The 27,507-nt window shown below is 44.6% G+C and overlaps 2 protein-coding genes across 2 annotated transcripts in view; both read right to left on the bottom strand.

Moving 5' to 3' along the window:
* Nucleotides 1-27,507, bottom strand: part of LOC308077758 (BRCA1-associated protein-like) — an 801,007-nt gene that overhangs the window by 701,557 nt on the left and 71,943 nt on the right. The window lies entirely within an intron of this gene.
* The window catches only part of LOC308077759 (torsin-4A-like), a 30,402-nt gene continuing 3,873 nt past the window's right edge, over nt 979-27,507 (bottom strand). Inside the window, 4 exon segments of the mRNA XM_080418668.1 lie at nt 979-2,773; nt 2,776-2,996; nt 2,999-3,113; nt 3,869-4,339. Coding sequence (XP_080274794.1) covers nt 2,261-2,773; nt 2,776-2,996; nt 2,999-3,113; nt 3,869-4,339 — 1,320 coding nt within the window. The 3' untranslated portion in view covers nt 979-2,260.

The raw sequence follows: 27,507 nt of genomic DNA, 5'->3' as shown, positions 1-27,507 counted from the left end.
GATACTTTTACTTAAGTAAGAAATGTGAGTACTTTTTCCACCACTGATTTTGATTCATAAAAATGTTCTAACAAATGGTTTTAAACAATAACCTAAATCTCAGTTGTGTCATAATAATGAACCCTGATCATCAGTGGGTGTATCTGTAGATTCTGTCATTCCTTCAAGGGGAGAGGTGTTCTCCAGGAGGAAGATATTTGTGACAACTATGAGAATTACTTAGAGTGAAGATCTTACAAAAGGCCTTCAGTCTCATGATCTTCAAGTTCTGTAACTTACCGCTGTGCCACCAGCATGGTTTTTGTTAAACTAGTTCTCTTCAGGCAAAGATTAGAGCCAGGTACAAACTTAGAAAAAAGGTAGATTTGAACAAGGGAACCAATTCTGTTTTATAAAACATTAACATTTCTCCTGTGCTGTAATATATATATATATATATATATATAAAAAATCACTTCATATATATAATTCAACAGTGGTTTTCAACCTTTTTCATGCCAAGGACCCCTAAATATACATTTGGCCCCGGACGCCCATCTAGAAAATGTTTTGTGCCAGGGACCCCCCGGAAGCAAAGATTTGAGTAAAAAAAAAATCGCTTTAAAAATATATATACATTCAAAGATATGCACGCATTTTCAAGATTTTTCAAAAATAGCAGATCTACAAGCTCAGATCTGCTATTTTTTGAATAGCCAAAGCTAAGCGGTTATAATGATTGTGACGCTATGTTAACTCATTTTGCTGGGGACCCCCTGGTACCCCCCAAGGACCACTGGTTGAGAACCACTGTTGTAATAGATGGATTTGAACCAACTTCTCTCACAGTCTCTTCGAGTTCCGTATCTTACCACAGCATGCTGTGAGAGTTTACTTTCTGTGAGAAATTAACGCACACACTCCATGTCTGTACCGACAGTCACTTATTGATACGTGTATGGCTGTATCGATTAAAAAAATGGTCCAGTTTCTGAAGAATTACATTATTTTATTCATATTGAATATTGTTACATTTACATTTGTAAAAACACATCTTTACGTAATTTTTTTTTTAATGTTGATGTCATAGCAGAATGTCCATTGATATATTTACTTCACTCTTCAGTATGTAACAATATAATGCCACTTAAATCCTCACTAGGTCCGCTGGCGATGCATTGTAGATCGTCAATTTTTTGTAGAACGTTTGCCCCGAAATAGAGATGCCAGGGTTTAAGTGAGTAATACTTAAACTCTTAAATAGTCTTATTATAAAACTCTGTAAGGAATGACAACAGAGCCCAATAAAATCCTCAGGAGTGTGTGTGTGTGTGTGTGTGTGTGTGTGTGTGTGTGTGTGTGTGTGTGTGTGTGTGTGTGTGTGTGTGTGTGTGTGTGTGTGGAATATTCCTTCTGCTGCTGTTTTTGGAAACATGTTTCTCACAGACTGTCTTGCGTTCAACATTCCTTCATACCGATTCCAAATGTTATTCCCATGGTTCTAAAGGACCGCAACGGAAAAGAGCTGTAAGCTTTTTTCCCCCCATCATCCTTTGGATTACGGCGGGTCAGATGTACGTTACATGTGACATAATGTTTTATTTCATGATCAATACATATATCAATCATAGAATCCGGAACATCCAAACATTTTCCTCAAGTTGGGTTTCACCACCGGCTTCGAATGCTATCATTGCATTGAATGGGAGATTATCACGTTTTATCAGACCACTGAATGGGCGAAGTAGGCGACATACTGACCTACCCGTGATTTATCAGACCATTCATTGGGCGTAATCAGGAGCTACTGACCTACTCTGAGGCAGAGCAGTCCCCACAACATGATTTACCATTCTGTGCCTATCGGTACATAACTCTATCGGTACATAACTCTATCGGTACATAACTCTATCGGTACATAACTCTATCGGTACATAACTCTATCGGTACATAACTCTATCGGTACATAACTCCAACGGCGCTGAGTAGGCTCAAGCGAACGTCGCAACGTTCGGGACGGCAACTCGTTCGCTTTAGCTCACTCGGTGGTCCCTCACGTGGCTCCAGTTCGCTTGAGACTGCGCGCCTCCGTCATGGTCCCAAACCGAAACCGAAACTGAAGTCATCTCCGTCGGTAGGTCAGTAGCTCCTGATTACGCCCAATGAATGGTCTGATAAATCACGGGTAGGGTCAGTATGTCGCCTACTCGCCCATTCAGTGGTCTGATAAAACGTGATAATCTCCCATTCAATGCACCGATAGCATCCGAACGGGGTGCTTTCACAACAGATTGACCTTGGCCACCACCGCTTTGCACCCTCTCCTCGCGTACTGGCGGCCTCCCACGGCCGGGCAGTACTCCATCTCCCCGGCCAGGCGCTCTATGTTGGCGCGGTCGGGGTAGAAGCCCTCTCGGGTCATCTCGTCCAGGAAGCACTCTATCACGTGGCTTTTCTCCAAGAGGCTCAGCGGCACGAGCTCCGCCTCCGCCCACAGCGGATGGACCTTCGCCAGAGTCTCGCGCAGCACCGGCGTCAGCTCTCTGACCAGGACGCCGTGGCGGCCCGCGGCGGTGGCGACGCTCGACGAGTTGTGCAGCAGATGCTTGGTGATGTGGGCGTGGCCCAGGTTGCTCAGGAACAGGTAGACGGCGTTCAGGTACTCGTTGGGCGATCGCTTGGAGACCACCAGCTCGCGCAGCGCGTCCAGGATCTCGCCGTGCATGTGCTCGGCCTCGTCGAAGACGAACAGCGGGATCTTCTCCTCCTCCTCGGCGCGCGCCACCGTCTCGGAGAGATGATGACGGAGAGGGCGCGCGCGCAGCTCCAGGCGTCCGCCTCCAGGGGGCAGTGGTGGAGCACGTAGTACTGGAGCACCAGGGCCTCGCCCACGACGGAGCGGAAGTGTGCGGCGAGCAGGCGGCCCAGGTGGCTCTTCCCCACGCCGGTGGGCCCGTGCAGGGAGAGGACCAGCGGCTTGTTGTGGACGTAGGTGGACAGGTAGTCCTTCAGGTGGCCAGCAGACCCTCCATCGCCCCCTGCTGGCCAAACACCTCACGCCTCAGGGTCTTCTCCAGCCCGTCCAGGTCGTACCTGAGAACGTGGTCGTCCAGGTTCTCTATGGCGTTGTAAACCTGCCAACGGACACAGAGAGACACAGAGAGACACAGTGAGACACAGAGAGACACAGTGAGACACAGAGAGACACAGAGAGACACAGAGACACACAGAGAGACACAGAGAGACACAGAGAGACACAGAGAGACACACAGAGAGACACACAGAGAGACACACAGAGAGACACAGAGAGACACAGTGAGACACAGAGAGACACAGTGAGACACAGAGAGACACAGAGAGACACAGAGACACACAGAGAGACACAGAGAGACACAGAGACACACAGAGAGACACACAGAGAGACACACAGAGAGACACACAGAGAGACACAGTGAGACACAGAGACACACAGAGAGACACACAGAGAGACACAGAGAGACACAGAGAGACACAGAGACACAGAGAGACACAGAGAGACACAGAGACACAGAGAGACACAGAGAGACATTATGCAACTAATGACTTTTTCGGGCCTAAAATTATGGTAATTGTTTAGGCCGGGCCCACAAGTTTTGGGAAGGAAAAAATTGTATTGGTACATGTCTAATTACAACCCTACCTGCAGAAAGAGGATGGCACAGAGCAGATAGAGACACAGAGCAGATAGAGACAGTATTTACTTGCAGAAAGAGGATGGCACAGAGCAGATAGAGACACAGAGCAGATAGAGACAGTATTTACCTGCAGAAAGAGGATGGCACAGAGCAGATAGAGACAGTATTTACCTGCAGAAAGAGGATGGCACAGAGCAGATAGAGACAGTATTTACCTGCAGAAAGAGGATGGCACAGAGCAGATAGAGACAGTATTTGGCTCTGCTGTGGGGCTGTACGGGCGGGGCTCTGCAGCGCCCCCCTGTGGGGTACATCACCCCTCTCCTCTTTTTCCTCTTCTTCCTCTGCGGGACGGAGGAGGAGGAGGAGGACAAAGCCCCGGACGGAGCGGTGGTGGAGGAGGTGAGGTCGAAGGTGAAGATCTTGGGGCTGGTGCGCGTCGGGGCCCCCGGGAGCAGGCCCCCCCCTCCCCCGGCCGCCCCCCCCAGCCCCGCCGACAGCTCCAGGCGGCGCTTCTTCAGGGCCTGGTACTTCTGTCGAATGCGTATGACGGCCCGCAGCGAGGACGAGACGGCGGAGAAACTCTGGAGGTTGTCGTGGTGGTTCTGCTCTCCCTCCTCTCCCTCCTCTCCCTCCATCTCTCCCTCTGTGTGGGACAGCCTGTCACTGCTGTACTGGTCACTCATCTGGGAGAGAGGGAGAGAGAGGGAGGGAGGAGAGAGGGAGAGAGGGAGGGAGAGAGGGAGGGAGAGAGAGATGAGAGAGAGAGAGACCTTTAACCAAGCCCTTATTAACCTTCCTTTACACTCAAACAGACATCAGAACATTCCTACTCCTTCAAGATAGGACACTCTAAAAGTACATTCTTTTGACACCTTCCATGTCATTTAAAAGCACATTCATGTAATTTACTTTTATTTTTATTTTTTTCCCCTAAAGAGACAAAACCAGTGACTCCTGCTCAATGCTACAGAAGACGTCCCCTTACCAACACATCTCGACACATTCCTCTAGACACGAAATCATTTTATAATAGGCAAACTCTATTCTGCTGCTACCAGTCCTTTTGCCATGGGTTCAGCTCCCTGGATTTTGTTCCTTCTCGAAAGCCAGATACTCATTTTTACCTGCCCGGCCAGAAAATTAAGCAGTCCCAACCGTCTCTTTTGTGACGCTTTGTGCCTTAGCCCAAAAATAAACATTTCATCACTTAGCTCTTCATTAAACCTGTCAAACCATCCCTGTAGCAGCGCAATCAGACTACCAAGCCTTGGGCACCTTAACCATAGATGTTCAAGTGTCTCCTCCTCCTGGCAGAAAGGACAACTTTTACTAGCCCCAGAGTTGATGTGTGCCACATGTCTGTTTGTAGCCACGGCTAGAGAGAGAGAGAGAGAGAGAGAGATGAGAGAGAGAGAGGAGATGAGAGAGAGAGAGAGAGAGAGAGAGAGATAGAGAGAGAGAGAGAGAGAGAGAGAGAGAGAGAGAGAGAGGAGAGAGAGAGAGAGAGAGAGAGAGAGAGAGAGAGAACATGCAATGCTCAAGCCCCCAGAACCCAGTGGTTTCATTGAAGCCAAATGGACATGGTGGCCATTCATGTAGTGCAGGCGCGTGCAGGCCTGGGGCCTCAACACATGAACGCGGAAAAACGGTTTTCGACCAATGGGCTCGACTCACGAGCATGCGCACGAGCTTGCGCACGGGGCTGCGCGCTTCTGTGACGCAAAACGCGTCACAGAAGTGACGCGTTCGGAGCCCCAAATAGGCCGCGCCCACCAAATTTCCAACCCGGAAGAAGGTTCAATTGAGCCATGCGCTGGGTGAGCAACTCAATGCAAGTGGATGGGAGGAGATTTCTGGTGCCCTCTCTATTATTTTTAACTCTATGGCAATGCTATGTTAGCCACTGTGTCACAGCCCTACTGTTTCTCTTACATCTCCAACTCATCTAACCTGCTCATTATGCTGGGTCTGATGGCTCAGGGTAGAGTACAGAAACTAGCAATGGGCCTGGCTGGTCTACAAGATACACCACAACGTTAAGACACCCATGTAGCCTACCTGTCAAACTACTTCACACACATTAAAGACGTCCACAAAACACAACACCAGAGGGAGCTCCACTAATCACGTTCGACCCAGATGTGTCCGTTTATATCATGTTTTGCATAGTATTGTATATTTTTTTGTAAGGTTTGTAAGGTTTGTAACGTTTTAAGAACACTTTTGTTCCAACAGCGATTAGGCTCTTCAACTCCATGACCAGCCGCTGGGCCCATGAACTGGACTAATGGTCTTAGTTTGTAGTTATTTATGGGTCTATGTGCAATGACAAAGGATGATCTTTATTCCCAGTGACACCTTTTAAATTAGCTCCATAAAGAACCTCTCACTCCGCTATACAGCTCCGAGATGAGGTTCTATGTCGTTCTCATCCAGAATCGGGTGAACGTCCGCCAAGGCTCCGCTGTTTACCCTTTTGTATACATCGTATCCCAAAACTAATGGTAGATTCCAAACCACACGGATGGTTAGGTTAGGTTCGGAGCATAATATTTTAGGTCCGGAGCGAAACTACCCGTTTAAATCGCTTATTTAGTCAGCCTGTGGCCATGTTTCCCATTCAACCCGAAAACCCCCTACGTCCGCTGCCAGTACTGCTCCCGGTTTGGCTACAATGGGAAACATGGCCACAGGCTGACTAAATAAGCTTATTCATAATATATCTTCTATATTTGTCTCTCAGTTTTAACCTCCCCCCCCCCCCCTCTTTTTGTGATGTGTTTTTAACTAACCTTGCCTGTATATGAGCTATGGGATATCTGAATTTCCCCTCAGGGATTAATAAAGTATCTATCTATCTGTCAGGACTGACGGTTTAGGACCCAAATGCAGACTCAAGACAAAATCCAACTTCACAGGGGTTTATTAACCAAACACTGAACAACAGGACATCACAGAAGAACATAGGTTACAATATAATCCAACAAGGAATACGTCCAAACACAGGGCTTAAATACACACAAGGATAACGGGACACAGGTGAAACCAACAGACATTTAAGACACGATTGGCTAAGGGACTAACAGGACACAGGTGGAGATAACTAATAATCACAGGGAGGTGAGACAGGACAGGAAACAGTAACTAGGTCAGACAGGAAAACACTAGGACATCACTACAAAATAAAGGTACAAGGAGCACAGGAAACAATATAACAAAATAAGGTACCAGAAACACTTCAAAAACAAGACAGAAACACAGATCCTGACACTATCTATCTATCTATCTATCTATCTATCTATCTATCATGTGTCTGTCATTAGATGTTTAGATGAATTGAGTACAAATGACCCCAATGGCAACAAGCCATACGCTTCTTGGGTTTAAAATCTTTCCTGGTTTTTTTTTTTACGGCTAATAATATTATAATAATATTAAGTATTCAATCAATCAATCAATCAATCAATCAATGCTGCTGTGTTAACCGCTGTGTCACTGCTCTACTGTTTCTCTTCAATGTCCTCCTGTCCATCAATGTCCTCCTGTCCCTCAATGTCCTCCTGTCCCTCAATGTCCTCCTGTCCCTCAATGTCCTCCTGTCCCTCAGTGTCCTCCTGTCCCTCAATGTCCTCCTGTCCCTCAATGTCCCCCTGTCCCTCAGTGTCCTCCTGTCCCTCAATGTCCTCCTGTCCCTCAATGTCCCCCTGTCCCTCAGTGTCCTCCTGTCCCTCAATGTCCCCCTGTCCCTCAATGTCCTCCTGTCCCTCAATGTCCTCCTGTCCCTCAGTGTCCTCCTGTCCCTCAATGTCCTCCTGTCCCTCAATGTCCTCCTGTCCCTCAGTGTCCTCCTGTCCCTCAGTGTCCTCCTGTCCCTCAATGTCCTCCTGTCCTCAGTGTCCTCCTGTCCCTCAGTGTCCTCCTGTCCCTCAGTGTCCTCCTGTCCCTCAGTGTCCTCCTGTCCCTCAGTGTCCTCCTGTCCCTCAGTGTCCTCCTGTCCCTCAATGTCCTCCTGTCCCTCAATGTCCTCCTGTCCCTCAATGTCCTCCTGTCCCTCAGTGTCCTCCTGTCCCTCAATGTCCTCCTGTCCCTCAATGTCCCCCTGTCCCTCAGATGTCCTCCTGTCCCTCAATGTCCTCCTGTCCCTCAATGTCCCCCTGTCCCTCAGTGTCCTCCTGTCCCTCAATGTCCTCCTGTCCCTCAATGTCCTCCTGTCCCTCAATGTCCTCCTGTCCCTCAGTGTCCTCCTGTCCCTCAATGTCCTCCTGTCCCTCAATGTCCTCCTGTCCCTCAGTGTCCTCCTGTCCCTCAGTGTCCTCCTGTCCCTCAGTGTCCTCCTGTCCTCAGTGTCCTCCTGTCCCTCAGTGTCCTCCTGTCCCTCAGTGTCCTCCTGTCCCTCAGTGTCCTCCTGTCCCTCAATGTCCTCCTGTCCCTCAGTGTCCTCCTGTCCCTCAATGTCCTCCTGTCCCTCAATGTCCTCCTGTCCCTCAGTGTCCTCCTGTCCCTCAGTGTCCTCCTGTCCCTCAGTGTCCTCCTGTCCCTCAGTGTCCTCCTGTCCCTCAATGTCCTCCTGTCCTCAGTGTCCTCCTGTCCCTCAGTGTCCTCCTGTCCCTCAATGTCCCCCTGTCCCTCAGTGTCTTTATCTCTCTCTCTCTCTTCTCAGTGGCTTTATCTCTCTCTCTCTCTCTTCTCAGTGGCTTTATCTCTCTCTCTCTCTCTCTTCTCAGTGGCTTTATCTCTCTCTCTCTCTTCTCAGTGGCTTTATCTCTCTCTCTCTCTCTCTCTTCTCAGTGGCTTTATCTCTCTCTCTCTCTTCTCAGTGGCTTTATCTCTCTCTCTCTCTTCTCAGTGGCTTTATCTCTCTCTCTCTCTTCTCAGTGGCTTTATCTCTCTCTCTCTCTTCTCAGTGGCTTTATCTCTCTCTCTCTCTCTCTCTTCTCAGTGGCTTTATCTCTCTCTCTCTCTTCTCAGTGGCTTTATCTCTCTCTCTCTCCTCTCTCTCTCTCCCCCCCCCCCCCCCCCCCTGTATATGAGCTATGGGATATCTGAATTTCCCCTCAGGGATTAATAAAGTATCTATCTATCTGTCAGGACTGACGGTTTAGGACCCAAATGCAGACTCAAGACAAAATCCAACTTCACAGGGGTTTATTAACCAAACACTGAACAACAGGACATCACAGAAGAACATAGGTTACAATATAATCCAACAAGGAATACGTCCAAACACAGGGCTTAAATACACACAAGGATAACGGGACACAGGTGAAACCAACAGACATTTAAGACACGATTGGCTAAGGGACTAACAGGACACAGTGGAGATAACTAATAATCACAGGGAGGTGAGACAGGACAGGAAACAGTAACTAGGTCAGACAGGAAAACACTAGGACATCACTACAAAATAAAGGTACAAGGAGCACAGGAAACAATATAACAAAATAAGGTACCAGAAACACTTCAAAAACAAGACAGAAACACAGATCCTGACACTATCTATCTATCTATCTATCTATCATGTGTCTGTCATTAGATGTTTAGATGAATTGAGTACAAATGACCCAATGGCAACAAGCCATACGCTTTCTTGGGTTTAAAATCTTTCCTGGTTTTTTTTTTTTACGGCTAATAATATTATAATAATATTAAGTATTCAATCAATCAATCAATCAATCAATCAATGCTGCTGTGTTAACCGCTGTGTCACTGCTCTACTGTTTCTCTTCAATGTCCTCCTGTCCATCAATGTCCTCCTGTCCCTCAATGTCCTCCTGTCCCTCAATGTCCTCCTGTCCCTCAATGTCCTCCTGTCCCTCAGTGTCCTCCTGTCCCTCAATGTCCTCCTGTCCCTCAATGTCCCCCTGTCCCTCAGTGTCCTCCTGTCCCTCAATGTCCTCCTGTCCCTCAATGTCCCCCTGTCCCTCAGTGTCCTCCTGTCCCTCAATGTCCCCTGTCCCTCAATGTCCTCCTGTCCCTCAATGTCCTCCTGTCCCTCAGTGTCCTCCTGTCCCTCAATGTCCTCCTGTCCCTCAATGTCCTCCTGTCCCTCAGTGTCCTCCTGTCCCTCAGTGTCCTCCTGTCCCTCAATGTCCTCCTGTCCCTCAGTGTCCTCCTGTCCCTCAGTGTCCTCCTGTCCCTCAGTGTCCTCCTGTCCCTCAGTGTCCTCCTGTCCCTCAGTGTCCTCCTGTCCCTCAGTGTCCTCCTGTCCCTCAGTGTCCTCCTGTCCCTCAGTGTCCTCCTGTCCCTCAATGTCCTCCTGTCCCTCAATGTCCTCCTGTCCCTCAATGTCCTCCTGTCCCTCAGTGTCCTCCTGTCCCTCAATGTCCTCCTGTCCTCAATGTCCCCCTGTCCCTCAATGTCCTCCTGTCCCTCAGTGTGCTCCTGTCCCTCAGTGTCCTCCTGTCCCTCAGTGTCCTCCTGTCCCTCAGTGTCCTCCTGTCCCTCAGTGTCCTCCTGTCCCTCAATGTCCTCCTGTCCCTCAATGTCCTCCTGTCCCTCAGTGTCCTCCTGTCCCTCAGTGTCCTCCTGTCCCTCAATGTCCTCCTGTCCCTCAGTGTCTTTATCTCTCTCTCTCTCTTCTCAGTGGCTTTATCTCTCTCTCTCTCTCTTCTCAGTGGCTTTATCTCTCTCTCTCTCTCTTCTCAGTGGCTTTATCTCTCTCTCTCTCTCTTCTCAGTGGCTTTATCTCTCTCTCTCTCTCTCTCTTCTCAGTGGCTTTATCTCTCTCTCTCTCTTCTCAGTGGCTTTATCTCTCTCTCTCTCTTCTCAGTGGCTTTATCTCTCTCTCTCTCTCTTCTCAGTGGCTTTATCTCTCTCTCTCTCTTCTCAGTGGCTTTATCTCTCTCTCTCTCTTCTCAGTGGCTTTATCTCTCTCTCTCTCTCTCTCTCTCTATCTATCTATCTATCTATCTATCTATCTATCATGTGTCTGTCATTAGATGTTTAGATGAATTGAGTACAAATGACCCCAATGGCAACAAGCCATACGCTTTCTTGGGTTTAAAATCTTTCCTGGTTTTTTTTTTTACGGCTAATAATATTATAATAATATTAAGTATTCAATCAATCATCAATCAATCAATCAATGCTGCTGTGTTAACCGCTGTGTCACTGCTCTACTGTTTCTCTTCAATGTCCTCCTGTCCATCAATGTCCTCCTGTCCCTCAATGTCCTCCTGTCCCTCAATGTCCTCCTGTCCCTCAATGTCCTCCTGTCCCTCAGTGTCCTCCTGTCCCTCAATGTCCTCCTGTCCCTCAATGTCCCCCTGTCCCTCAGTGTCCTCCTGTCCCTCAATGTCCTCCTGTCCCTCAATGTCCCCCTGTCCCTCAGTGTCCTCCTGTCCCTCAATGTCCCCCTGTCCCTCAATGTCCTCCTGTCCCTCAATGTCCTCCTGTCCCTCAGTGTCCTCCTGTCCCTCAATGTCCTCCTGTCCCTCAATGTCCTCCTGTCCCTCAGTGTCCTCCTGTCCCTCAGTGTCCTCCTGTCCCTCAATGTCCTCCTGTCCCTCAGTGTCCTCCTGTCCCTCAGTGTCCTCCTGTCCCTCAGTGTCCTCCTGTCCCTCAGTGTCCTCCTGTCCCTCAGTGTCCTCCTGTCCCTCAGTGTCCTCCTGTCCCTCAATGTCCTCCTGTCCCTCAATGTCCTCCTGTCCCTCAATGTCCTCCTGTCCCTCAGTGTCCTCCTGTCCCTCAATGTCCTCCTGTCCCTCAATGTCCCCCTGTCCCTCAGTGTCCTCCTGTCCCTCAATGTCCTCCTGTCCCTCAATGTCCCCCTGTCCCTCAGTGTCCTCCTGTCCCTCAATGTCCTCCTGTCCCTCAGTGTCCTCCTGTCCCTCAATGTCCTCCTGTCCCTCAGTGTCCTCCTGTCCCTCAATGTCCTCCTGTCCCTCAATGTCCTCCTGTCCCTCAGTGTCCTCCTGTCCCTCAGTGTCCTCCTGTCCCTCAGTGTCCTCCTGTCCCTCAGTGTCCTCCTGTCCCTCAGTGTCCTCCTGTCCCTCAGTGTCCTCCTGTCCCTCAGTGTCCTCCTGTCCCTCAATGTCCTCCTGTCCCTCAGTGTCCTCCTGTCCCTCAATGTCCTCCTGTCCCTCAATGTCCTCCTGTCCCTCAGTGTCCTCCTGTCCCTCAGTGTCCTCCTGTCCCTCAGTGTCCTCCTGTCCCTCAGTGTCCTCCTGTCCCTCAATGTCCTCCTGTCCCTCAGTGTCCTCCTGTCCCTCAGTGTCCTCCTGTCCCTCAATGTCCCCCTGTCCCTCAGTGTCTTTATCTCTCTCTCTCTCTTCTCAGTGGCTTTATCTCTCTCTCTCTCTCTTCTCAGTGGCTTTATCTCTCTCTCTCTCTCTCTTCTCAGTGGCTTTATCTCTCTCTCTCTCTTCTCAGTGGCTTTATCTCTCTCTCTCTCTCTCTCTTCTCAGTGGCTTTATCTCTCTCTCTCTCTTCTCAGTGGCTTTATCTCTCTCTCTCTCTTCTCAGTGGCTTTATCTCTCTCTCTCTCTTCTCAGTGGCTTTATCTCTCTCTCTCTCTTCTCAGTGGCTTTATCTCTCTCTCTCTCTCTCTCTTCTCAGTGGCTTTATCTCTCTCTCTCTCTTCTCAGTGGCTTTAACTCTCTCTCTCTCTCTCTCTCTCTCCCCCCCCCCCCCCCCCCTGTATATGAGCTATGGGATATCTGAATTTCCCCTCAGGGATTAATAAAGTATCTATCTATCTGTCAGGACTGACGGTTTAGGACCCAAATGCAGACTCAAGACAAAATCCAACTTCACAGGGGTTTATTAACCAAACACTGAACAACAGGACATCACAGAAGAACATAGGTTACAATATAATCCAACAAGGAATACGTCCAAACACAGGGCTTAAATACACACAAGGATAACGGGACACAGGTGAAACCAACAGACATTTAAGACACGATTGGCTAAGGGACTAACAGGACACAGGTGGAGATAACTAATAATCACAGGAGGTGAGACAGGACAGGAAACAGTAACTAGGTCAGACAGGAAAACACTAGGACATCACTACAAAATAAAGGTACAAGGAGCACAGGAAACAATATAACAAAATAAGGTACCAGAAACACTTCAAAAACAAGACAGAAACACAGATCCTGACACTATCTATCTATCTATCTATCTATCATGTGTCTGTCATTAGATGTTTAGATGAATTGAGTACAAATGACCCCAATGGCAACAAGCCATACGCTTTCTTGGGTTTAAAATCTTTCCTGGTTTTTTTTTTTAACGGCTAATAATATTATAATAATATTAAGTATTCAATCAATCAATCAATCAATCAATCAATGCTGCTGTGTTAACCGCTGTGTCACTGCTCTACTGTTTCTCTTCAATGTCCTCCTGTCCATCAATGTCCTCCTGTCCCTCAATGTCCTCCTGTCCCTCAATGTCCTCCTGTCCCTCAATGTCCCTCCCTGTCCCTCAGTGTCCTCCTGTCCCTCAATGTCCTCCCTGTCCCTCAATGTCCCCCTGTCCCTCAGTGTCCTCCTGTCCCTCAATGTCCTCCTGTCCCTCAATGTCCCCCTGTCCCTCAGTGTCCTCCTGTCCCTCAATGTCCCCCTGTCCCTCAATGTCCTCCTGTCCCTCAATGTCCTCCTGTCCCTCAGTGTCCTCCTGTCCCTCAATGTCCTCCTGTCCCTCAATGTCCTCCTGTCCCTCAGTGTCCTCCTGTCCCTCAGTGTCCTCCTGTCCCTCAATGTCCTCCTGTCCCTCAGTGTCCTCCTGTCCCTCAGTGTCCTCCTGTCCCTCAGTGTCCTCCTGTCCCTCAGTGTCCTCCTGTCCCTCAGTGTCCTCCTGTCCCTCAGTGTCCTCCTGTCCCTCAGTGTCCTCCTGTCCCTCAGTGTCCTCCTGTCCCTCAATGTCCTCCTGTCCCTCAATGTCCTCCTGTCCCTCAATGTCCTCCTGTCCCTCAGTGTCCTCCTGTCCCTCAATGTCCTCCTGTCCCTCAATGTCCCCCCTGTCCCTCAATGTCCTCCTGTCCCTCAGTGTGCTCCTGTCCCTCAGTGTCCTCCTGTCCCTCAGTGTCCTCCTGTCCCTCAGTGTCCTCCTGTCCCTCAGTGTCCTCCTGTCCCTCAATGTCCTCCTGTCCCTCAATGTCCTCCTGTCCCTCAGTGTCCTCCTGTCCCTCAGTGTCCTCCTGTCCCTCAATGTCCTCCTGTCCCTCAGTGTCTTTATCTCTCTCTCTCTCTTCTCAGTGGCTTTATCTCTCTCTCTCTCTCTTCTCAGTGGCTTTATCTCTCTCTCTCTCTCTTCTCAGTGGCTTTATCTCTCTCTCTCTCTCTTCTCAGTGGCTTTATCTCTCTCTCTCTCTCTCTCTTCTCAGTGGCTTTATCTCTCTCTCTCTCTTCTCAGTGGCTTTATCTCTCTCTCTCTCTTCTCAGTGGCTTTATCTCTCTCTCTCTCTCTTCTCAGTGGCTTTATCTCTCTCTCTCTCTTCTCAGTGGCTTTATCTCTCTCTCTCTCTTCTCAGTGGCTTTATCTCTCTCTCTCTCTCTCTCTCTCTCTCTCTCTCTCTCTCTCTCTCTCTCTCTCCCCCCCCCCCCCCCCCCCCCCCCAACTGTGTCCTTCATGTAATCCGTAGCGGTACAATCTTTGTCACGTAGGCTTGTAGCCTACATGAATGACATAATTATGATACTAATCACATCGCCATGAATGGAATACGTTTGCATATTAATTTATTTACCCCATACCGAGCAGTGCGCGTTCGAGTTACACTAAAATAAAGCAGTCAGACTCGGGCGGGCGGCAGTGATTCCGTGCCGCCACGTTAATAAGAGATTGGAGCGTTGGGTTTATATCCTTAACCCAGCCAGGTTGTAGTCTTCATAACTCTCTATGACATAACTCCATACCATAGGACAAGCTACTGTAAGTTTGTAGACCTCACTGTCCATGAAAAGATGTTCGGGAGTCCCGAAGTGCTCCAAGCTCACAACAGATCTACAAGCTCACAACGCGTCCCGATGCGACCCGTTGTGAGCTTGCAGATCTGCTATTTTCAAATAGCCAATGCAGCCAGATCTGCAAGCTTAACCGAATGACTGTTAAAGCAGCTTGTTTAAATTACTTTATAAAATGTTATATTTTCACAGGGATTATTTATTAGTGTAGATATACATTTAGGAGTGGATTCCAGATGCCTGTCAGACAATCAGAAAATGCTGCTCCGCAGGTCTAGAATGTAATAAACGGGCGCAGCCAAAGTCAACAACTGCCCTCTACCAGACGTGAGATCTCAGCGTACGGTAGGATGAATCCCACGTCAGGATATATTGATAAATGCCGAAAGGTGCGGTGATCGCGCCGTGCGCCCATTATTTGGGCTGCGCCGCGTTGATAAATGAGGGCCATTGTCTTTATTACCTCTCTCTCTCTCTTCTCAGTGTCTTTATCCCTCTCTCTTCTCAATGTCTTTATCCCTCTCTCTTCTCAGTGTCTTTATCCCTCTCTCTTCTCAGTGTCTTTATCCCTCTCTCTTCTCAGTGTCTTTATCTCTCTCTCTCTCTCTCTCTCTCCTAAACCAGGCCAAGGGGTCACCTGACCAACAGACAATAGGTGTAACATGATGGCCTTTTACAAACAGATTGATCAAAGGTGTTGATTCAGTCAAAGGCAGGCCTTCAGGGCAAGGTGTTTACTATCCTTTAACAAGGTGTTTACTATCCTTTAACAAAAGGAACCTTCTGAATGATTACAGATATCAATCAATCAAACAAACTTTATTAAAGGGATAGTTCACCCCAAAAATGTCCTATGGATTAGTCACCCCATGGAGACTTGAATTCATGGATATTTTTTAAGCATGACAAAAGTTTGAGAAGCACTGATATTATAGCAACATAAGTTAAAAAAGAAAATAAAAAACTGTTAGGATTAGAAGACATTTGTAGAATCCCCCAGAAGCAAAGATTTGAGTTAAAAATGTTTGCTTTAAGAAATATATACGTTCAAAGATTTGCACAAATTTGTATGATTTTTCAAAACAAAAAGCAGATCTACAAGCTCATAACGCTGCACTCTGTGCCGCGCTACGAGCTTGTATATCTGCTATTTCACTAAGTATAAAATAATGGTTATACCTCAAATCCAAAATGACACAGTAGGCGTTCCAGGACTGAATGAGTTAAACAGCAGGTCTCATGCCGTCATTAAAGCCACATTGACTTTCTGCATTCTGCTCTTTCTGTAGTGCTGCCAGCCCGCCACAAGTGGGCAGTATGTACATACAGTAGGTGTGCAAAAAGCTCTGAATAGTGTGGACTTCACACTGTGAAGTCCACACTATTCAGAGCTTTTTGCACACCTACTGTTTTTTGCACACCTACTTTTTGCACACCTACTAGGCATGGGCAAGGCCAAATGCCCTGACTGCCCCACCCAAAAAAAACGGGGGGGCTTGTGAAAGTTACATCTATGTCATGATATGAAATGTGAGCTTACCATAATCAAAATAATCCTTAATCATATTCCATCATGTATCATTGCACAATTCAAATAATCCTCTGCCCTGATTTTCCATGGGCAGTGTTGGCAGATACACACACACATGCAGTACTACTCCTAAACAATAGGAAGCAGCATTACACAAACAGCCGGAAAAAAAAGCAAAAAAATGCCGCCCCCCCAGCATTTCTTAATGCTGGCCCAATTAATAATTTCTGTATCCGGCCCTGCTTCACAGGGAAGCTGAACACACACTAAACCTACCAAACAATCATGTTAAGCTTGTTCTACGTTGCTAATGGAATAGAATGAAATAATGAAATAATAGCACCCATACAGTCACAAATGATAAATCTGTATCTCCACTACAATATCGCCATAACAACAACGTCCATTTGAACTTAAAGGATGAACTGATTAGACGTACTGTAGTGTAGACCGTCCCTGATGTAAATAAACACTGTATACAACATAACACGCGTGCACACACACACACACACACACACACACACACACACACACACACACACACAGTCATTATAGAAATGTTAAAACAAAGATTGCACTCCCTAACTTGGTGGGACACAGACAATGCATTATCATAACATCATGTCCCAGTCAGGGCCTGTTATTAGGCGTCCACAGGTTGATACACCTTTAGTACAATTATTCTGTTATTAAATTGTTTGATTTGATGGGAACGACCCATGAACATGAAGATAAGACACTGTTGTGATTGCTGAGATTCACCGCTGCAATACAACTGCATTGCTGCTGTGAATAAACAGTTGGAGCATTTAAAAAAATGGGTTGCGAGCCCCTCTGTTGTTTACCATCATTTTATATCATGGTTTTAAACATATTCTTCTAGTTATGTCATAGATCATCAAACCCCAAAAACTCACACACACCCTTTCCCCGTGGAATTATTGCTTTCTTCACACAGATGTGCAACAGCTCAGATTCTTTATGTATTTCCGAGGAGCACTTGTTCTAGTTATTATAATTTAGCATGGACCCAGCATTTAACATTTAACCCATTTCACTACGTCCTGAAACTATGTTTTAGAGAGTTATCGGGGTCGTTGAAATTAAAGAGTTTGGGGGGCGCCTGCTGGCCTAGCGGTCCAGGCGCACACCACAAATAGGCTCTAACACAGCACATCACAGGTTCAGATCTCCTCTATGGTCACTCCCCATCTCTCTCTCTCCCTGTTTTCTGTCCTATCTCCACTGTAATGCTATCAATAAAGGCGGAAAAGCCCCAAAAAGAAATGAAAGAGTCTGATAAACAATGTTTTAAGTGAGTAAATAAAGGCTACTATCTATAATACTTTTTCAATGTGGACTCACATTCTACATGATGCTATAACTGCTGGGTTTACAGTGTCTGTCTGTCTGTCTGTCTGTCTGTCTGTACCAATGACAATGAAAGAGCTATAATGAACGTTACTGTAGGTTAAACACACAGTCATGGCTGCAGCTCCAGCCTGCAGCTGTTCTCAGGTCAGTTTATCAGTTGGTGACGTCACCATGTTGCATGCAGTGTTGCATTTTGTCGACTAAAACTATGACGAAAAATGTTGGTTGACTGTATACCTTTTTACACCGACGAAAACTACATAAAAACTAAGCTATGATGACTATGACTAACAACTATGACTAAATGTATCCGATTTCATCAACAAATAAAAACGAGACTATAATGTTAGTGAGGGACCTAGTGGAGAAGAGATCCAGTAGAACTAAGACTAGTGGAGAAGAGATCCAGTAGAACTAAGACTAGAGGAGAAGAGATCCAGTAGAACTAAGACTAGTGGAGAAGAGATCCAGTAGAATTAAGACTAGTGGAGAAGAGATCCAGTAGAACTAAGACTAGTGGAGAAGCGATCCAGTAGAACTAAGACTAGTGGAGAAGAGATCCAGTAGAACTAAGACTAGTGGAGAAGAGATCCAGTAGAACTAAGACTAGTGGAGAAGCGATCCAGTAGAACTAAGACTAGTGGAGAAGAGATCCAGTAGAACTAAGACTAGTGGAGAAGAGATCCAGTAGAACTAAGACTAGTGGAGAAGAGATCCAGTAGAACTAAGACTAGTGGAGAAGAGATCCAGTAGAACTAAGACTAGAGGAGAAGAGATCCAGTAGAACTAAGACTAGTGGAGAAGAGATCCAGTAGAACTAAGACTAGTGGAGAAGAGATCCAGTAGAACTAAGACTAGTGGAGAAGAGATCCAGTAGAACTAAGACTAGTGGAGAAGAGATCCAGTAGAACTAAGACTAGTGGAGAAGAGATCCAGTAGAACTAAGACTAGAGGAGAAGAGATCCAGTAGAACTAAGACTAGAGGAGAAGAGATCCAGTAGAACTAAGACTAGTGGAGCAGAGATCCAGTAGAACTAAGACTAGAGGAGAAGAGATCCAGTAGAACTAAGACTAGTGGAGCAGAGATCCAGTAGAACTAAGACTAGAGGAGAAGAGATCCAGTAGAACTAAGACTAGAGGAGAAGAGATCCAGTAGAACTAAGACTAGAGGAGAAGAGATCCAGTAGAACTAAAAGACAAGTCACGTTATGTTTGGTTGCGCTCGGGTGTTGCGCTCTGAAAATAGCAGATCTACAAGCTTTGCACCAATTACTCCACAACTGGCAGAAGATCTACTACCTCAAAGACATAACCTAAAGACCAGGAGTGATGCAACTCTGATGATGCAGAGGGCCACTACATTTCCACACTCACTCCAGAGGGCCACGTTGCACATATACTGTCGGGCAGACACCTCTTATCTCCGTATTATTTTCGTACTTTAATGCCATACTTCGTCATTCTATGTCACACCAAAGTAGCAAAAATAGCCGATCTACAAGCTCAAAACGTGTCGCGGTGCGACGCGTTTTGAGCTTGTAGATCGGCTATTTTTTGAATTGGAATCCTGAAAGGTTACATTTTATTGGAAATGTTTTGTCCCAGGGACCACCCCAGAAGAGAGGAAAATAATAATAATCATTTATAATGATAATAAAAATAATAATATTCAAAATGTTCAATTTGTACAACATATAAATGGATGAAGTGGTTAAAATGGTTGTGATGCCATGTTAACTACTTTAGCTGGGGACGCCCTGGATGACAGTTTTCTGAAAACCTTACATTGCCAGTAGCAGATCTACAAGCTCGAAACGTGTCGCTTCGCGCCACGTTTCGAGCTTGTAGATCTGCTACTTTTTCTACTTCTGTGTGACGCTGTAGTGTGATCAAGTAACGTGTTAATTTACACAAAAACCCCCCACAAATAGTTAGAATATGTAGAGAAGAGGTTTCTGCTCACCAGCAACAATATAATAGATCTATAAAATCTAAAATAACACGGATGCTTTGACACGGATTGAATAGGTTAAGGGTTATAAAACCCTAGGGACAGATCGGTGAACCAATGGGATCAGGCGCATTCTCTCCCCGCTGATTTTAAACCCGCCCCCAGCCCCCCACTAGACCAGAAATCAGGAAGGCTAGGGCAGCCTACTGTAGGTCAGCCTACTGTAGGGCAGCCTACTGTAGGTCAGCCTACTGTAGGTCAGCCTACTGTAGGGCAGCCTACTGTAGGTCAGCCTACTGTAGGTCAGCCTACTGTAGGGCAGCCTACTGTAGGGCAGCCTACTGTAGGGCAGCCTACTGTAGGTCAGCCTACTGTAGGTCAGGACGCCAACAGCCTTTTCCCATGTTGTTGAAGTGCAAGGGGGCGGCGCGGGGGGGGGGGGGGGGGCGGCGGGGGGGGGTGGGAGAGCGTCAGCGCACTGAAGTCAAGGCACAGACGGCTGTGTTGTTGACGGACAGCGGATGCACGCATATGAGATAACAACACAAATAAAACCTGGTGACACAGTTTGCGTGCATTATAGCTCAAGATGAGGATAAAGTAAACATTCAGTCTAAATGTACAGTTTGATAATTCACGACTACTAGGCTACTACTTTTGTATTTGAAACTTTACATTTATTCAAATATTATAAACTTTCAGGACAGCCTACAAACAGTACAAATATCATTTATGTAAAGGCTACTATAGGCTACAGTGAAGTCGGACTGAATAATGACTGAAACGTTTTTTTCTTTTTTTTACTCTCTTGGTGAGGGGATTATCTGGCACAGTAGTTGTGAATTATCAAACTGTACATTTAGACTGAATGTTTCCTTTATCCTCGCAACCACTCCCTCCCTCCCTCCCTCCCTCCCACAGTGCATCACAAGGTCAGCCCGAGGTCACGCCTCCAGTCCTCACACCACCAGCAGAACTCAGCGTGCTCAGGAGCACGTGGTCGTGGTGGCACTCGCAACCCTTTAAGGCCAGGAACACATCTGTGACATTTTTTAGATTTCTTTGGCTATTGAAAAATAGCAGATCTGCAAGCTCATAGCGCGGCACCGAGTGCCGCGCTATGAGCTTGTAGATCTGCTATTTTTTTTTTTATCGTGAAAATATATGCAAATCTTTGAATATATATATTTTTTTATATATATATATATATATATATATAAAAAAAAATATATATATATATTTTTTTCAAATTAGTAACTCAAATCTTTGCTTCTGGGGGGTTCTACAAATGTCTTCTAAATCATAACATTTTTTTGAAAAAAACGTATGTTGCTATAAGCAGTGGTTCTCAAACTTTTCCATGTCAAGGACCGCCAAAATGACATGTATTTGGCTGCGGACCCCCATCTCAAAATATGTTGTTCCAGGGACCCCCAGAAGCAAAGATTTGAGTTAAAAATGTTCGCTCATAAAAGTACTCATTATGCAGAATGTCCCATTTCACACGTTTTCACAAGTTTTCAAATAAATCTTTTGAAAATAGCAGATCTACAAGCTCACGATGCGTCACTCACAATTGCGTGAGCTTGTAGATCGGCTATTTTCAAATGGCCGAAATGTATATAGGGCTGAAGTGGTTAATGTATGTTTTGTAATAATAATCTAAATCTTCAAAGTAACAAGCAATTAACACTTTCAAATAATTGTAATAGGGTAAAAGTACAATATTTGTCTCTGAGATGTAATGGAGTAGAAGTGAAAGTACTGAAAATTGGAAATACTCCAGTAGAGTAAAACATCTCAAAACTATGCTTATACAGTACTTGTACAGTACTTGTAAAACTATACTTAAGTACAGTACTTGAGTAAATGTACTTAGTTACTTTACACCACTGCACAGGAGAATAATAAATCCCCAAAAATGGGCCCAGGGCCCCACGACGCCCACCAGTAAACTAATTACTGCAGGGTCACTTTATACCAATACAACGTTTATTACCAGTGTTGCCAAGTACACTTTTTTTACTGCGACTTTTGTCTTGTTTTGTTCCAGAGTTTCAGGGGGAAAATTACGGGATGTGGTTTTTCTGAGTTTGTTTTAAAAAATGCTGTGGATTCTTTGGCAAATCTAACAAGCCAACATTTCTTACTATAATTCCCCATAATAGGTTTGGGGAGGAGTGTGAATCACATTGAGTGACAGAATCGGTCTGGTGTCTCTACTTATTAAGCCCTGTGGCTCAAGTATGTTATAATAAATAACCAAAACAGAACTTATTATAGACCTACAGTACATATAGTCATTATAATGATATCTAATATTTTTTTATTCAGAATATATGCCAATATTATTGGGCTTGCTTTGGCTTGTTTGTTTTTCGAGGTGAGATTTGGCTTGTTTCTCTCGCAAGATTTGGCTCGTTTTTGGCCTGTTTTTGGAGGTGGGTTGGCTTGTTTCTCTCACGAGGGTTGGCAACACTGTTTATTACTGGCCCCTCACCACCACAGTATCAATAACCGAGGGGGAAATGAGCGTGTTGATCTGCTATTTTTGAAAAAATCATGGAAATTTGTGCAAATCTTTTAAAAAATCTTCAAAATCCAAAAAAAAAAAAACGTATGTTTCTATATCAGTGGTGCTCAAACTTGTTAATGCCAAGGACCCCCAAAATTATATGCAATTGGCCGCGGACCCCCATCTCAAAATATGTTGTTCCAGGGACCCCCAGAAGCCCAGACTTGAGTTAAAAATGTTCACTTAATTTTTTTTAATAAATTCAAAGATTTGCATAAATGTGTTCACGAGTTAAAAAAAAAATAGCAGATCTACAAGCTCATAGCGCGGCACAAAGTGATGCGCTATGAGCTTGTAGATCTGCTATTTTTGAATAGCTCAAATCTAAAGGTGTATCTCCTACACATACATACACAGGGTTTGAATAGTAAAGGGGGGGGGTCTTAACCACAAGTCCTAAATAATTCATACGACAAATAGCAAAAATAGCCGATCTACAAGCTCACAACGCTTCGCATTGCGACGCGCTGATGTGATTAAAAGAAATGATTTAGAAAGATTTTGACAAATTTAGAAAATTTGCCCCAAATAAGGATGCCAGATTATAATGTGGTTACACATTCTTTTTAATTAAATTGTGATATTATTATCACACATAAATATCAAAGATATCAGACAGTCTACGTGTTCCCTAAAGGAAATACATGTATTTAAAGGGATAGTTCACCCCCAAAATGACTTTTTTTCTAAGTCAATAATTTGATGACCGGCAGCGGTTCCGGTAGGAGACACAAAGAGTCTCCTTTGTGTCTCCTACCGGAACCGCTGCCTACCGGTCCGCTGGTCATCACATTTTAGTGAAAAAATGTATAAAAAATATCCATGAATTCAAGTCTCTGGGGTGACTAATCAATAGAAAAAAAAGTCATTTTGGGGGTGAACTATCCCTTTAATTCTGCCTGAACAGAAGCATGGATAAAACATTATCCACGCCAGCCATAAAAATCCCTGTTTGAACAGAAGACAAGATAATAGTTGTTGCGTAATAACCACATGAAATGAAAATAAGCACCAGGTTGTTTTGGGTATTTCCTACAAGCTGCAGGACATGCATCATCATCCAGTATTTACTACACTGTTTCTCAAAGTGAAACTTTGAGAAACGTTTAGGAATAAAGTTAGGTTTAGACATAGTTTTACTGAGGTTAAGGTTAGGAATAAGGTTAGGTTTAGACATAGTTTTACTGAGGTTAAGGTTAGGAATAAGGTTAGGTTTAGACATAGTTTTACTGAGGTTAAGGTTAGGAATAAGGTTAGGTTTAGGCATAGTTTTACTGAGGTTAAGGTTAGGAATAAGGTTAGGTTTAGGCATAGTTTTACTGAGGTTAAGGTTAGGAATAAGGTTAGGTTTAGACATAGTTTTACTGAGGTTAAGTTTAGGAATAAGGTTAGGTTTAGGCATAGTTTTACTGAGGTTAAGGTTAGGAATAAGGTTAGGTTTAGACAAATACCTGACAGGTGAAAGCATGGCAACAAAGGTGGTCAAAGGAGTAAACCAGAGAACCAGATTTATGGGCAGAGTTTCCTCTTTTGTCAACCCTCAGGCCCTCAGGACCCTCTCAGGGGCCCTGATTCAGCCCCTTTTTGACTATGCTAGCTCCTCTTGGTACTCCAACACCTCAGTGTCACTGCAGACTAAGCTTCAAACCTCCCAAAACAAACTGATCCGACTACTTCTCGGACTGGGGCCCATGACCCACCTCTCTCCCACTCACTTTGCCAGCCTAGGCTGGCTCAGGGTGGAAGACAGGGTTAAACAACAAAAAATGGGTCTGGTCTTCAAAATTGTAAATGCAGATTTGCCCGATATGCCCCCTATACCCGCATATCTGTATAAATACCTCGAAAACGTTAGTGACACCCACAGCCACGAAACTAGAGGGAGCGTAAACAACAATCTGGTACCACCCACCCATAAAACAAACATGGGCAAATTCTCCTTCTATAGCACAGCCACCAAGGAATGGAATAGTCTAACCCCATCCCTCAAAAAATGCAGTTCGCTGGGCTCATTCAAAACAGCCCTAAAAACCCATCTTTCTGGAGGCCGAAAGAGGAGCTAGTACCAGTTTCCCTGTAGACAGACGACCCCCCCCCCCTCCTCTTTTTGTACATATTTTGTATTTCCTCATGCTTTTTTTGTATATAATTTTTATTTTTCCATGCCCCCCCCCCCCTTTTTTTGTACATATATTTTTTAAATGCTTTTTTTGTACATAGTGGTATTTTTTCTGTATTATCTGTATTTTCATGTTGATTTTTGAACTGTTTGGTTGCTACTATATATGTCTATGAAATTAACTCAAGGACCCCAACGGAAACAAGTCCGCAAGGACTTTTTTGGCCGGACCTTTTAGACAAAAGCATTATAAAATGTAACTGTGTTGTTTTACATTCTTTTGCCTAATAAAATTTTCAATCAATCAAAAAAACAGTTTTATTGAGGTTAAGGTTAGGAATAAGGTTAGGTTTAGACATAGTTTTACTGAGGTTAAGTTTAGGAATAAGGTTAGGTTTAGGCATCGTTTTACTGAGGTTAAGGTTAGGAATAAGGTTAGGTTTAGACATAGTTTTACTGAGGTTAAGGTTAGGAATAAGGTTAGGTTTATACATAGTTTTACTGAGGTTAAGGTTAGGAATAAGGTTAGGTTTAGACATAGTTTTACTGAGGTTAAGGTTAGGAATAAGGTTAGGTTTAGACATAGTTTTACTGAGGTTAAGGTTAGGAATAAGGTTAGGTTTAGACATAGTTTTACTGAGGTTAAGGTTAGGAATAAGGTTAGGTTTAGGCATAGTTTTACTGAGGTTAAGGTTAGGAATAAGGTTAGGTTTAGGCATAGTTTTACTGAGGTTAAGGTTAGGAATAAGGTTAGGTTTAGACATAGTTTTACTGAGGTTAAGGTTAGGAATAAGGTTAGGTTTAGGCATAGTTTTACTGAGGTTAAGGTTAGGAATAAGGTTAGGTTTAGACATAGTTTTACTGAGGTTAAGTTTAGGAATAAGGTTAGGTTTAGGCATAGTTTTACTGAGGTTAAGGTTAGGAATAAGGTTAGGTTTAGACATAGTTTTACTGAGGTTAAGGTTAGGAATAAGGTTAGGTTTAGACATAGTTTTACTGAGGTTAAGTTTAGGAATAAGGTTAGGTTTAGGCATAGTTTTACTGAGGTTAAGGTTAGGAAAAAGGTTAGGTTTAGACATAGTTTTACTGAGGTTAAGGTTAGGAATAAGGTTAGGTTTAGACATAGTTTTACTGAGGTTAAGGTTAGGAATAAGGTTAGGTTTAGACATAGTTTTACTGAGGTTAAGGTTAGGAATAAGGTTAGGTTTAGACATAGTTTTACTGAGGTTAAGTTTAGGAATAAGGTTAGGTTTAGGCATAGTTTTACTGAGGTTAAGGTTAGGAATAAGGTTAGGTTTAGACAAATACCTGACAGGTGAAAGCATGGCAACAAAGGTGGTCAAAGGAGTAAACCAGAGAACCAGATTTATGGGCAGAGTTTCCTCTTTTGTCAACCCTCAGGCCCTCAGGACCCTCTCAGGGGCCCTGATTCAGCCCCTTTTTGACTATGCTAGCTCCTCTTGGTACTCCAACACCTCAGTGTCACTGCAGACTAAGCTTCAAACCTCCCAAAACAAACTGATCCGACTACTTCTCGGACTGGGGCCCATGACCCACCTCTCTCCCACTCACTTTGCCAGCCTAGGCTGGCTCAGGGTGGAAGACAGGGTTAAACAACAAAAAATGGGTCTGGTCTTCAAAATTGTAAATGCAGATTTGCCCGATATGCCCCCTATACCCGCATATCTGTATAAATACCTCGAAAACGTTAGTGACACCCACAGCCACGAAACTAGAGGGAGCGTAAACAACAATCTGGTACCACCCACCCATAAAACAAACATGGGCAAATTCTCCTTCTATAGCACAGCCACCAAGGAATGGAATAGTCTAACCACATCCCTCAAAAAATGCAGTTCGCTGGGCTCATTCAAAACAGCCCTAAAAACCCATCTTTCTGGAGGCCGAAAGAGGAGCTAGTACCAGTTTCCCTGTAGACAGACGACCCCCCCCCCCTCCTCTTTTTGTACATATTTTGTATTTCCTCATGCTTTTTTTGTATATAATTTTTATTTTTCCATGCCCCCCCCCCCCTTTTTTTGTACATATATTTTTTAAATGCTTTTTTTGTACATAGTGGTATTGTTTCTGTATTATCTGTATTTTCATGTTGATTTTTGAACTGTTTGGTTGCTACTATATATGTCTATGAAATTAACTCAAGGACCCCAACGGAAACAAGTCCGCAAGGACTTTTTTGGCCGGACCTTTTAGACAAAAGCATTATAAAATTTAACTGTGTTGTTTTACATTCTTTTGCCTAATAAAATTTTCAATCAATCAAAAAACATAGTTTTACTGAGGTTAAGGTTAGGAATAAGGTTAGGTTTAGACATAGTTTTACTGAGGTTAAGTTTAGGAATAAGGTTAGGTTTAGGCATCGTTTTACTGAGGTTAAGGTTAGGAATAAGGTTAGGTTTAGACATAGTTTTACTGAGGTTAAGGTTAGGAATAAGGTTAGGTTTATACATAGTTTTACTGAGGTTAAGGTTAGGAATAAGGTTAGGTTTAGACATAGTTTTACTGAGGTTAAGGTTAGGAATAAGGTTAGGTTTAGACATAGTTTTACTGAGGTTAAGGTTAGGAATAAGGTTAGGTTTAGACATAGTTTTACTGAGGTTAAGTTTTGGAATAAGGTTAGGTTTAGACATAGTTTTACTGAGGTTAAGGTTAGGAATAAGGTTAGGTTTAGACATAGTTTTACTGAGGTTAAGGTTAGGAATAAGGTTAGGTTTAGACATAGTTTTACTGAGGTTAAGGTTAGGAATAAGGTTAGGTTTAGACATAGTTTTACTGAGGTTAAGGTTAGGAATAAGGTTAGGTTTAGGCATAGTTTTACTGAGGTTAAGGTTAGGAATAAGGTTAGGTTTAGACATAGTTTTACTGAGGTTAAGGTTAGGAATAAGGTTAGGTTTAGGCATAGTTTTACTGAGGTTAAGGTTAGGAATAAGGTTAGGTTTAGACATAGTTTTACTGAGGTTACGTTCAGGAATAAGGTTAGGTTTAGACATAGCTTTACTGAGGTTAAGGTCAGTTTGGTCCCAGATGACAGTGAAGTGAATTTAAGGACTTTTAAGACCTTTTTAATAAACAAAAAAAACATCACTGCATCAAAAGTAATCAGCAAACTATAAACTATACTATAAACATTCAAACATTGGCCAAATTGTCAAATAATATAAGACAGAGGCATACATTGTGAAGATAGCCGATCTGCAAGTGGTGCGAGGCGTTGTGAGCTTGTAGATCTACAAGCTATTTTCAAAATATTTAAATTTAATGCCTCAACTCCTACAATTCCAAGTGTTTTCGGTGGGGGGGGGGGGGGTCCCCAGTTCACATATGATTATTTTGGGGGGTCGCGGCCTGAAAAAGGCTGAGACCCACT

The sequence above is a fragment of the Gymnoscopelus braueri genome, assembly GCF_963280865.1.
Source record: "Gymnoscopelus braueri genome assembly, chromosome: 22".
NCBI classification, from domain to species: Eukaryota; Metazoa; Chordata; class Actinopteri; order Myctophiformes; family Myctophidae; genus Gymnoscopelus; species Gymnoscopelus braueri.
This window is presented reverse-complemented; position numbering and strand designations above follow the sequence as displayed.